Genomic DNA, 12,587 nt, shown 5'->3' with positions numbered 1-12,587 from the left:
TTACTCTACTTTGTCTTATTCTGACCAATGGGCAATGGCCAGGGGCCAACCCCCGATCGCCGCATCTGTAGCGCCGCAGGGGTCACGAAAGTGTGAAAATGTGGACTGATTAGACGGCACATCGTCCTGCGTCCAAGGATCTCTGGGGTGGGTGAGTGAATCCTCGAATACTTGGCGCTTATTTCCCAATGCCGATTGCCTAAGCTTGGGATTTGGTTTGGGTTTGGTTTTCAGATCCTCTCGGATGCTGAACAATGGACAGTGGTCGGGGCTGAAAAGTCCTTTTTACATTTGTCCAATGCCCAATGTCCGAATCCATTTCGCTGGCGACTTAGTGGCCTTAATTTCCAGCGAATTACGAATGTAATCGCGCCAAATGCTCGGCCATAAGGATCGCATATAATTTGTGGGATTTTCAAAAATTTTCCAGGACCGTTACTTACGGATGGAACATTAAAATGATTATTCCTCCCATACTAAATCTTACTTTTATTAAACGGCTTATATGTCTGAAAATAAAATTTAAAAAAATATGTTCATATTTTTAAGTATTTGTTATTAATTAAAGGGCTCATATTTAGACAACTAGTTTAAATGGTTTCGGGCAAAAATCGTATTAATTTTGACCAGAATATCAATTTATGAAGAGGGTACTACTTTTTCGCGATTTTTCGTCATAACTCGGCCAAAAAAAGTTGCTCAGACTTAAGAGTAACTGTTTTTTACAGCTAATGATCGAGCCTAACCGCCCATATCATTTTTTTTAATACGTAAAAAAAAATTTTTTTTCTCCAATTTTTTCATTTTTTTGTAAGGGGTTACATCATGTTTTTTAGCGAAAAATGGCAAAAATTTTACATTTCAAACTGTGAATGCCATCCGAAAGAGAATTTTATTACGAGTTCAACGATGTATGGCATTCTATATTTGGACAACTGGTTTAAATGGTTTCGGGAAAAAATCGTATTAATTTTGACCAGAATATCAATTTATGAAGAGGGTACTACTTTTTCGCGATTTTTCGTCATAACTCGGCCAAAAAAAGTTGCTCAGACTTAAGAGTAACTGTTTTTTACAGCTAATGATCGAACCTAACCGCCCATGTAATTTTTTTCAATACGTAAAAAAAAAAATTTTTTTCCAATTTTTTCATTTTTTGTAAGGGGTTACATCATGTTTTTTAGCGAAAAATGGCAAAAATTTTACATTTCAAACTGTGAATGCCATCCGAAAGAGAATTTTATTACGAGTTCAACGATGTATGGCATTCTATATTTGGACAACTGGTTTAAATGGTTTCGGGAAAAAATCGTATTAATTTTGACCAGAATATCAATTTATGAAAAGGGTACTACTTTTTCTAGATTTTTCGTCATAACTCGGCCAAAAAAAGTTGCTCAGACTTAAGAGTAACTGTTTTTTACAGCTAATGATCGAGCCTAACCGCCCATATCATTTTTTTCAATACGTACAAAAAAAAAATTTTTTTCCAATTTTTTCATTTTTTGTAAGGGGTTACATCATGTTTTTTAGCGAAAAATGGCAAAAATTTTACATTTCAAACTGTGAATGCCATCCGAAAGAGAATTTTATTACGAGTTCAACGATGTATGGCATTCTATATTTGGACAACTGGTTTAAATGGTTTCGGGAAAAAATCTTATTAATTTTGACCAGAATATCAATTTATGATTTTCGCGATTTTTCGTCATAACTCGGCCAAAAAAAGTTGCTCAGACTTAAGAGTAACTCTTTTTTACATGGCAAAAATGGGTTTCACAATTATTAATATAAGAATTTTCTAATGCTTACGAATGAAACTCCTAATAATTACTTTAAAGAGAGCGTATAAAAATGGTTTAATAAAACTTGTTAGGCATTCACATTTTTAAGAACCTTAAAATACTTACGTGTTACTTTCGGGTTTTTACATTTTACTTTTATATTCATAAAGTTATATATTGCTTCCAAACGAACTGGATATTTTTCCTACAAGTTTTTCAGTATTTTCCAAGTAGTAAAATGTTAAAACCGTACAACCCTTCTTCACTCGCCTTAACCCATTGAATTCACCCAATAAACCCACCGAGAGCCAAAATCGAACTTAACCCTTTCGCCTAATGACCAAAAAAAAAAAATTCCAAGAAGATCGCGGCTTGTAAAAAGTGCAATGGAGTTTTCGCTTAACCCGTTCTTCGGCGAGCAACTTTCTCGTCCGCAAAAGGGTTGAGGAAGTTGGGATTTGGCCGTGCAACGAGGATCAAAGGACAAAGGACACCATAAAAAAGAAACAACCGAGGCGTCATAAAGAACACAATGACGCCGACATTAGCTGGAAACAAAAAGAGAAGAGACAACGCAAAGCACACAAATTGTGTGTGCCGTTTCGAGGGAAGCTGGCAAGGACACTCACAGGATGCGATTTTTTCTTAATGGGTGAAAGGGTTGAGGTCGCGCACAAAAAACGGCAGCCAGCTACCTGCCCACACCACTGGTCATAAAAAACTAAATATTTTACAATCGCCTACACAAAATGGGATGCCTTACGCGGAAGTGTGTTTTTTGTGACGTTTTTTAAGCTTCAAACAAGATTGCTGGTACAATTGTATATAGAGCGAACCGCTCTAATGACCATTAGACTCATGGATATTGTATATCTGTGCATCTTTAGAAGTTTCTCGCGATTTTCCAGCTACTTTCATTGTTAATCGAAGGTCTTACCTGACCAAAACAAACCGGGACCGAAGCGAAATCTATGGAACAACATGCAAAGCGAGTCGCCTTCATAAAATCTCATGGCGTGTCGACTGAAAATCCACCAGACGATTGTCCTGCGTGTCCTGCCGTCGTCCTTCGCACTTTTGTTTGGCCGCATAGCCAATTTTACGGCGTAACCATTAAGGCGGACAATGAAAATTAGAGCAACTATTCGCCCTGTCCCCGGGACCTCTGCTCTAGTTTCCTTTTTTAATCCTTCGGTTTTTCGTGCTAAAAAAGGATTTACGGATGTTGGCCGAACGCCCGTCCACAGCCCGTCCTGTTTACCATAACATTTCGGCGGAATTTTCACGCAGCCCTCACGCTTTCGTCCCATTTTCGTGGGCGTAACTCGCGAGCACTTTTCGCATCTGATTTATGCGAAATGCTAATTTTTGCGGCTTCCTAAGGGTTTCGACATGCTTTGGAAGTGTGCAAAATTTGCCAGCGAATGTAGCAGAGATTTGCAAGTGTTTTTTGCTACCTAAGGGATGCAGCACTATTCGGTGAATCGTTTGTTATTGCTAGGGAATAAGCCACGAAGTGTCTGAGCACAACATTCTAGTCAGATATTTTCATTTACCAAAATTATATTCACGTATCGGACACTTAAAACATATTTCTCTTTTCGTTTCAAACTTTAAGGAGCAGATAGGTATTGCATTTCTTTAATACCGGAATATATATGCATATTATATAATAAAAACTTTTTTTATTCAGCTTCCGAAACCCTTAAGTATGTAACTACTCTTCAAGTGCACTCTACTCAACAGTAGCGCATAAATCTAAGTAATTGTGTGGCAAAACCAATTTGCACTTAAGATCAAAGAGCCAAATCGCCGTACAATAACCACACAAACCAAAACAGCCAAAAAATAGAACTCCCTTAAGAAGGGGAAAAAAACTGAAGAAAAATGGCAAATCATCCTTGGCATGAAATCAGCTTACGAACTCAAGGTGATATCTCAACAGGCCGCCAGGATAAAGGTCAGAAGAAGAGTGCGCCAAATCAAAACACAAAAAAGGCATCCTAATGAGATATGCTCTCGAGGGGCGAATCGGTCAACCACAAAATCCCAAGCGCTTGGCTGCACATCCTAGAGATACATTTGCATATCTGGGAGATGCGAAGATCAGGAGATAAAGATGTGCGGATCCGCCCTGTTGATCCGCCCAATCTTCCCCTCGAAGGATCTTCTGTTGAGACAGCAGCAGGCCAAAGGTTAAGGATAAGGATCATTTGCATATGTGGCATGGACTTTCGGCAATTAGACGATCATGATCATCAGCATGTTTGTGTTTGTCCCGATAACAGATAGGTATGTATATCACAGCTCATCAATTAAAAGGTCAAGCGTGACGGTCCTTGGGATTATGTTTGTTATGTCCTTAACTTCAACTTTACATAACTTTCCGAAGGTATCTGGGTAGGATCCACACCCGCCCGCCTAAGCAACGCTAATCGGGCTGATCAGCGAACGCTAATCGCTCGGGACTAACTGGATCCTCCGGATCAACGGCGCTGATCCTGCGTGATCCTGGGTACTGCGTAATGTTGGATTATGTCCTGTGCAGCCGTGTACGGCTGGCCAACTTTTAAATCGCTTTTAAATCCACATCAGTCTAGATTCGAGTCGCACTTCTTCGGATGCGCGGATTAATGAACTGGGCGGGCCGTTCAGGTAGCCCCTCGCGTCCTTTAATCCTTTCTCCGCTAAGTCCGGTTGCAGTTCGTAATCCGGTTTGCCATGTCAACGTCAATGGCAGGTCTATGTCTTGCACTACCTGTTCCCGGAGTCGTCCTTTTGGCACATATTCCTCTGGATATGTGAGAGCAACTTGTGTAATTTGCATACCGGCGGCGTTTTGTTTGCCCTGTTGTTGTGTAAATATTGCTTTTACATTTTCCCCACCCCCTGCCAACGCCCTAATTTCCCCCCGTTCCACTTTAGTTTTAGTCAAAATATTCGACATTAACACAAACAGGAGCTTGAATAAAATAGCCAGAGGCCTTTTAAATCAGGGCGTAATTATGAATTTGTTTGTGTGTTTTCTTTAGAAGAACACTGATCCGTACAAATAATAATCTTATATGTAGAATAATAGTTTATTATCAATGAATTGCACTGCCAAAATATAATTTTCAAATCTCACCTTATTTATCATGCTTATAGCGAACCTTTTGCTTGGGAAAATAATCGCTCGAACCCGAGTGATACTATGAATGATAAATATTAATTGGTAACCATAGACCTTGTCAAGCTAACAAAGATACCTTTTCGCAAATAAGTTTAAAAAGGTGGTATACACCTATTATTCACAAACTACCTAGGGAAGATTTTGAATTTCGGATGCTAATTGTGCCAAAGCTTTGGCCAAATTAAGTTAACACGCACAGCAACAGGAAAATGTGTTAAAGCAACAAGGAATCTCCTCGGCCCAAACTTCCATTCGGCCAAATTGCAGTTGGCTAAGTTGTTAATGTGTCTGGGCTTAAAGTTGCCCAAAAAACAATTGGCGAAGGCGCCAACCCCCACCACCCAACCTCACCCATTTCCGCTCTCTCACTGTGGGCCAGAAATCAATAATCAATAGTGAAGCGGAGATGCCAAAAAACGGCAAAGAGCCAAAAAGGCAGCTGCAATCGGCCAAAATGCAGCGCCAGAAAATGCAAAAGGATAAAATGAGCGAGTCAGAGGGAGAGCGAGAGAGAGAGTGGGTGAGTGAGCGAAAGAGCGAACGCCACCGACACGAAGGGGATGCTGTTTGGCTATTGCCGTTTGGGGATGGGGAAAGTCACTCAGATTTACAGCTAGCATCCGCATCCGTTTTGAGTGAGTTTCGTTACAATACTCTCCGCCTGCTCTCTCATTTCAGCTTCTACTGCTCCGTGTAACGGCTCTCGTGCGTCTTTGTGTTGTTGCACTTCTGGCATTTGTTTTTGCTTTGCAATTGAGATTTTAGATTTGAGTTCTTTTTTGGCGAGTGCACTGCTGTGAGGAGCAGATTTTCAACTATTAGAAGAGCCCGCTGAGCGCGAGTTTAGTCAGTTGTGCTCCGAGTCCCGAAAACGAAAGTCGCCAGCATTGACAGGCAGCCACTAAAACACAAAGATAACCAAACATCCAAAGGACGAGACGTAACTGCTATCAAAACAAATATTGCCAATAAATACAATTAAATTCCGTGTGTGTGCTAAAAGAAAACCAATTGCGAAAAGACTCTTGTACCGAAAACCTATATTTTTTGGCAAAGACCACTTCCCGCACATGCGCGAATTCCGCGAAAAAGAAAGCACAAAAGCAAGCTAAAAAGCGAGGCCCAAAAAATAGACAAAAACGAAGAGCAAGGAGCCCCACATTGCCGCTCCCCCTCGCACGCACTGTGCGTGTTGGTCTAACGGTAACCGTGCCGCGGTCAAGCGAGAGAGTGGGAAAGAGAGAATCCGCGAGTAAAAAGCGAAAACTTCCGTTCCCGGTTCCCGTTTCCAAATTCTCCCCGAGAATTGCATTTGGACTGTCCCCAAGGTAAGTAAATGGGCGTACCATCCAGTATCCTAGTTTTACACTGCATTCGACCTCCAATAAATCGTAAAAAACACATGGAGGTAGAAATTCGCAAAAGCTTTTCGCGGATAAACAAATAAAGCAGAACAACTAATCGCTTTTGCGGGAGCAAATGCCAAAATGTTGGGGTATCCAGTAATATACACAGTTTTTCAGGAGATTTATAAGTTCTGAAAATTTTAATACAAATTGATACAAAATCAGTTTTTATTTGTATAAACCAGTTTGAAGCTCCTTTTTGGAATACACATACCAAATATATTTAAATATCATTGCAATTTAGTTGTTTAAAATTGATCTAATATGTGATAGATTTTCGAAATAGCTGTCTTACAAAAGTCACGGATTTCGAATGATCGGGTATTTGCCATTATGCTTCATGCACTTTATTTTATTTATGTAGTCTAATCTGATGACTGATAAGCATTTCGCTTATTCTTTGTTATAATCACCTTTAATCCCAACTACTCAACTTTCTTCTACTTTCTGTCTTCTCTTCTTGTTGTTTGTAATCGAGTGCTTCTTTTTCTGTCTAACCTTAGAAACACAAACAAGAGAGCTCACACACACTCACATACACACATGCAAGCACACACACACGCACAGTCACACAGAGTGGTAAATCATTTGCTAAAAATGCAAACGGCAAAAATTCTAAAACAATATTTTAAAATCTGTCTGGCTTTTGGCCGATCTTCGGGTGAACTTGTTTTTTGCCCGCGCTGTCTGTTTTTGCCCAGAACTGCAGCGAATATCCAACCCCAACCCCAACCCCCACTACCCCCCATTCGCCCGTGCTAAACACCGCCCCTGGCCACGCCCCCTCTACGCCTGACAGCTAATTTTATTTGTTTACATGTCGACTTTCATGTTGTTTTTTTTTTCGCCTTCCTGCGCCCCCCGCATATAACCCCTTCAATTTTTAGCATTTCTTTCGCTTCTTTCGGCAAATGCATTTTCGACTTTTCTTTTTTAATAATTTAAATTTAGACATCGAACTATAATTCAAAGTCAACGTGGCAATTTTTTAATGGCAAATAGTTTGGCACTTGCCAAAATGCATTTCGAATATAATAAATACACCTAAGCCGACGGTCGTTGGCGGTGTTTTTTGTTAGGATCCCCATCATCGTCGCAAGATACTTTTGCAGAATTGATTGTCAGTCAGACAGTTTTAATGTGTGCTGACAAAAAGAACCGAGCGCAAATCAAACAAATGGGGCTTTGTTAGGCGCATAAAAATAAATATGCACATATTATACGGGATATATTTATAAACCCCAAATGACATTGAATCACTTCAGCAGCAGTGCAGTTTTCCCTAAACGAATGCAGCTCCAAAAAAAAGAAGAATGCATTTCACCAGGCACAACAACAAGTTGTTCTAAGCAACAACAACACGGCTGCACATGCATATGCATATGTACATACATATGTTTATTCTATATACCAAAGATATATACATATGTATGTATATACGTTTGTTTGCGGGCATATCCTGCTCTTGGCTTGCTTTTTGTACGGATTTTTCAACAAAAACATTTTTTGTGTGGCGCATTTTCTGCGTTTGCGAATTTTTCCATTTTTGCCATTTTCATGATATTTTTAGAGGGGTAAAAAGGGGGCGGTGTTGGTGTGGTGGGGGGCGGGGGGCACCAAAAACGACTAGCACATGTTTAGTTTACTTTTGCAGTTTCGGTTGCCTGGCTGCACTCGTTGTGGCCGACCCCCCACTGCCCCCAGTCCCAGCCCCCACTGCATTCCCCCTCTTCACCCCTTGGCCCACGCCCCTGCCCGGCGTAATATTAATTTTACACTTGGCCTTTAGTTTGGCTTTGTTGCTGTTGTTGGGCATGGCACAAAAAAGCCCAGACGAAAGGCGAAAAATTCTCTTTGTTTCATAGTGCACACACTCACACTCACAAACTCGCACTGCAATTAATTTTGGCTTTCTTTAAAAATATCCACAAAAGCGAATTTAAATAAATATGCTAAGCTTCATTTTGTTGTGCACTTTCTGTTTCCTGAACCATCAATTACGGCAAAGTATTGTAGATATTTCAGCTGCCAGATAGCACAGCACCATCCCATTATAATATGCCGTATATGCCCCATACTCGTTTTGCGTTTTTAATAATATTTACTTAAAAGCACAAACAATTAGCCAAAAATGCAGCAACTGCACAATTTTTCAGCGTGAAATTGGAAATGGAAAAAAAAGTAGGCAACTGCGGTTGAACAAGAAATTTTAATGCGAGAATTATTCAAAGAACTACGCAAATCAAAGTGAAATGTCGGAAAATTGTTGCCCGAAAAATGTTTTTCGTTCAGAATGTATTTAGATAGGTATTTGGAAAAAGCGGCGGAATTATATGAAAAGTTAAGTGGAAAAATACTGCCATTTAAACTGGCAATTTGTTAGTCCATCGAGTTTTCCCGCAGGTGTAAGCAAGCAGTTCTGATCCGTTAATTTAGTTAAATCCCGCAATCCTTTTTACTTTTTATTATTATTATTAACTACGAAACTGCCTTCCTTTGCTGCCTACTCCTGCTGTCGACTCTCCAGCCCAACCTAATCCCCATAGAAAACCGAGGGAAAATTCGCAGCTCGCTGCTAAGCTGGCCATCCGCTAAGCTCCCGGATCATCCAAATCCAAGTGCGCGTAGTTTTTTGTTTCTGCTCTAATCCAGAATGGATCAAGAGCGCAATCCTCAATCCGCGATCCTCGCTTCCCAATCCGCGACCTGTACCTGACTTCCCGTCACCTTTGCCCATCTAATCCCTTGACGCGTGCGCCCGTCTACCTGAGCGCGATATAAACTAATGCCTGTTGCAATTGTTTAGTCAGTCACGAGTTGGTTAACACAGCGACAACACAGCAGCAGCAGCAGCAGCAGCAATATCCTTGCAAATCCTTACGAAAATCCCGACAAATTTGGAATATACTTCGATACAATCGCAATCACACGCACTGAGCGGCCACCAAACGGTAGGATATTGTAGCCCTTACCCAGTGTCTCCATTTTGTGCACAAAATCACTCAAATCGAGTTCGGGGGTTGGGTGCCCAGCCACCCCTGGCATATTTTTTGTTAGGGGTGGTGCCGCAAGCACAAAAAAAAAGAACAGAAAAACGAGGAAAAATAAAATGAAAAACAAGCGAAAAAAGAGGAAAAAACTCGACGCAGGCGCAGTGAATGAATATGCCCACTAACCCCACTCTCTCTGTTTTTTTGTTTCGCATTACAGCCGTCTAGAGCCGCCAAGATGCAGAACTGGGAGACGACAGCCACGACCACCTACGAGCAGCACAACGCCTGGTACAACAGCATGTTCGCGGCCAATATCAAACAGGAGCCGGGTCATCATCTCGATGGGAACAGCGTGGCCAGCAGTCCGCGCCAGTCGCCCATTCCCTCGACCAATCACCTGGAACAGTTCCTCAAGCAGCAGCAGCAGCAACAGCAGCAGCAGCATCAGCAGCAGCCCATGGATACTCTATGCGCCATGACCCCATCACCCAGCCAAAACGATCAGAACAGCCTGCAGCACTACGATGCCAACTTGCAGCAACAGTTGCTGCAGCAACAGCAGTACCAGCAGCATTTCCAAGCAGCCCAGCAGCAACATCATCACCACCACCATCTGATGGGCGGTTTCAATCCGCTGACGCCACCCGGTCTGCCCAATCCCATGCAGCACTTCTATGGCGGAAATCTGCGTCCCAGTCCGCAGCCCACGCCCATATCCGCCTCCACAGTTGCCACCGTTGCAGTTGCCACTGGCAGCAGCGAGAAATTGCAGGCGCTCACACCGCCCATGGATGTCACACCGCCCAAGTCGCCGGCCAAGTCTAGCCAGTCGAATGTTGAGCAGGAGAAGGAGCACGATCAGATGTCCAACTCCAGCGAGGACATGAAGTACATGGTCGAGTCCGAGGACGATGATACCAACATCCGAATGCCCATCTACAATTCGCACGGCAAGATGAAGAACTACAAGTGCAAGACCTGCGGCGTGGTGGCCATCACCAAGGTGGACTTTTGGGCCCACACCCGCACCCACATGAAACCGGACAAGATCCTGCAGTGCCCGAAGTGCCCGTTCGTCACCGAGTTCAAGCACCACTTGGAGTACCACATCCGGAAGCACAAGAACCAAAAGCCCTTCCAGTGCGACAAGTGCAGCTACACGTGTGTGAACAAATCCATGTTGAACTCGCATCGCAAGTCGCACAGTTCCGTGTACCAGTACCGTTGTGCGGATTGTGATTATGCCACCAAATACTGCCACAGCTTCAAGCTGCATCTGCGCAAGTATGGTCACAAGCCCGGCATGGTTTTGGATGAGGATGGCACCCCCAATCCCTCGCTGGTCATCGATGTCTACGGCACGCGTCGTGGTCCGAAGAGCAAGAATGGTGGACCAATTGCCACTGGCGGCAGTGGCAGCGGCAGTGGCAGCCGGAAGTCGAATGTTGCAGCCGTCGCTCCGCAGCAACAGCAATCTCAGCCAGCTCAGCCAGCCACATCTCAGCTGAGTGCTGCCCTGCAAGGATTCCCTCTGGTTCAAAGCAACTCCGCTCCCCCGGCGGCATCTCCACTGCTGCCGCTGCCCGTCTCTCCCGCCAAGAGTGCGGCCAGCGTGGAGCAGACGCCCAGCTTGCCCAGTCCAGCCAATCTTCTGCCACCTTTGGCCAGCCTTCTGCAGCAGAACCGCAACATGGCCTTCTTCCCCTACTGGAACCTCAATCTCCAGATGCTGGCTGCCCAGCAACAGGCCGCCGTGTTGGCCCAATTGTCGCCAAGAATGCGAGAGCAACTGCAGCAACAGAACCAGCAACAGAGCGACAATGAAGAGGAGGAGCAGGACGATGAGTACGAGCGCAAGTCGGTGGACTCCGCCATGGATCTGTCCCAAGGAACGCCGGTGAAGGAGGAGCAGCAGCAGCTGCAGCAGCAACAACCTCAGCAGCCGCTAATCATGAATCTCAAGGTAGAGGACGAGGCCACGCCGCTGATGAGCACCTCGAATGCCTCGAGGCGCAAGGGACGGGTCCTCAAGCTGGACACCCTGCTTCAACTGCGATCGGAGGCCATGACCTCTCCCGAGCAACTTAAAGTACCCAGCACACCCATGCCCACCGCATCCTCGCCCATTGCCGGCCGCAAACCCATGCCTGAGGATCACTGCTCGGGAACCAGTTCGGCGGATGAGTCCATGGAGACGGCCCATGTGCCACAGGCCAATACCAGTGCCAGTTCCACGGCGTCCAGCTCAGGGAACAGCTCCAATGCCAGCAGCAACAGCAACGGCAACAGCAGCAGCAATTCCAGCAGCAGTGGCACCAACTCAGCGGCTGCAGCTCCTCCTTCCGGAACGCCGGCGGCGGCGGGGGCCATCTACGAGTGCAAGTACTGTGATATCTTCTTCAAGGACGCCGTGCTCTACACCATCCACATGGGCTACCACAGCTGCGACGATGTCTTCAAGTGCAACATGTGCGGCGAGAAGTGCGACGGACCCGTCGGCCTCTTTGTCCACATGGCTAGGAATGCTCACTCCTAAGTTCCCCATTCACCTTGTTATTATTATTTATCACTATTATCACATAATCGTTGTCCAGAATTGTATATATTCGTAGCATAGGTTTTCCAAAACATTATTTTGTTGTCGAAAATTGTACATAAGCCAATTAAGCAGCTAATTCTAGACCTAAGTTTATCTAACTATCCTAACTGTATCGAACTGTAGCCACCTTTCAATCTGTCTCTATACTCTCTTGTATTTTCGAAATCGACTAAAAACCCTGAAAACGGTTTAAAAACTATCATAAATGCATGGAGAAACATAAGCCTAAGTTAAATCTAATTTGTAAGTCGAGTCAAGCGAAACGAGCAAACAATACCAACAGTCCAAAGTCAAATTAATAAAATATAGTTTATAACATATACATAATGAGTATGTTTTATAAAATAATTATTTAGTCCTATTTAACCTATGTATACACATAACACTCAGTTCTTTCTCTGATATCCTCTCAGTATTTTGTTAGTTGAAAGCGAATTCGAATCGAACGAAATCCAATCAAATAAATACAAGTTATTCAATATAATTTCACAAGTTTTTCTTTTTGTTTTGTTAACCATTTGGCAATAATGACAATATTTTCGATGCAACTGAAACTGACGAAAGAAGAAGTACAAATTTAGAGATTTTTAATGAGTAGCTAAGATGCACGAAATCTGAGCAACGGATCAAAAT

General features: G+C 43.4%; 1 protein-coding gene across 2 annotated transcripts; it reads left to right on the top strand.

Moving 5' to 3' along the window:
* Nucleotides 1–5,684: 5,684 nt before the first annotated feature.
* LOC6552442 (protein hunchback) lies at nt 5,685–12,438 on the top strand. 2 transcript variants are annotated; one of them, XM_001980895.3, is made up of 2 exons: nt 5,685–6,284; nt 9,573–12,438. In XM_001980895.3, exon 2 carries the CDS (start codon nt 9,591–9,593, stop codon nt 11,889–11,891), a length of 2,301 nt encoding a protein of 766 aa, XP_001980931.1. In that variant the 5' UTR covers nt 5,685–6,284; nt 9,573–9,590; the 3' UTR covers nt 11,892–12,438. The 2 variants fall into 2 exon arrangements, with proteins under 2 accessions (XP_001980931.1, XP_015010040.1); XM_015154554.2 differs by lacking the exon at nt 5,685–6,284 and adding an exon at nt 9,142–9,313.
* Nucleotides 12,439–12,587: the final 149 nt, after the last annotated feature.

Source organism: Drosophila erecta, unplaced genomic scaffold (assembly GCF_003286155.1).
Source record: "Drosophila erecta strain 14021-0224.00,06,07 unplaced genomic scaffold, DereRS2 tig00000000-arrow-pilon, whole genome shotgun sequence".
NCBI classification, from domain to species: domain Eukaryota; kingdom Metazoa; phylum Arthropoda; class Insecta; order Diptera; family Drosophilidae; genus Drosophila; species Drosophila erecta.
Note: the sequence above shows the minus strand (reverse complement) of the source record. Positions and strands in the feature narration are given on the sequence as shown.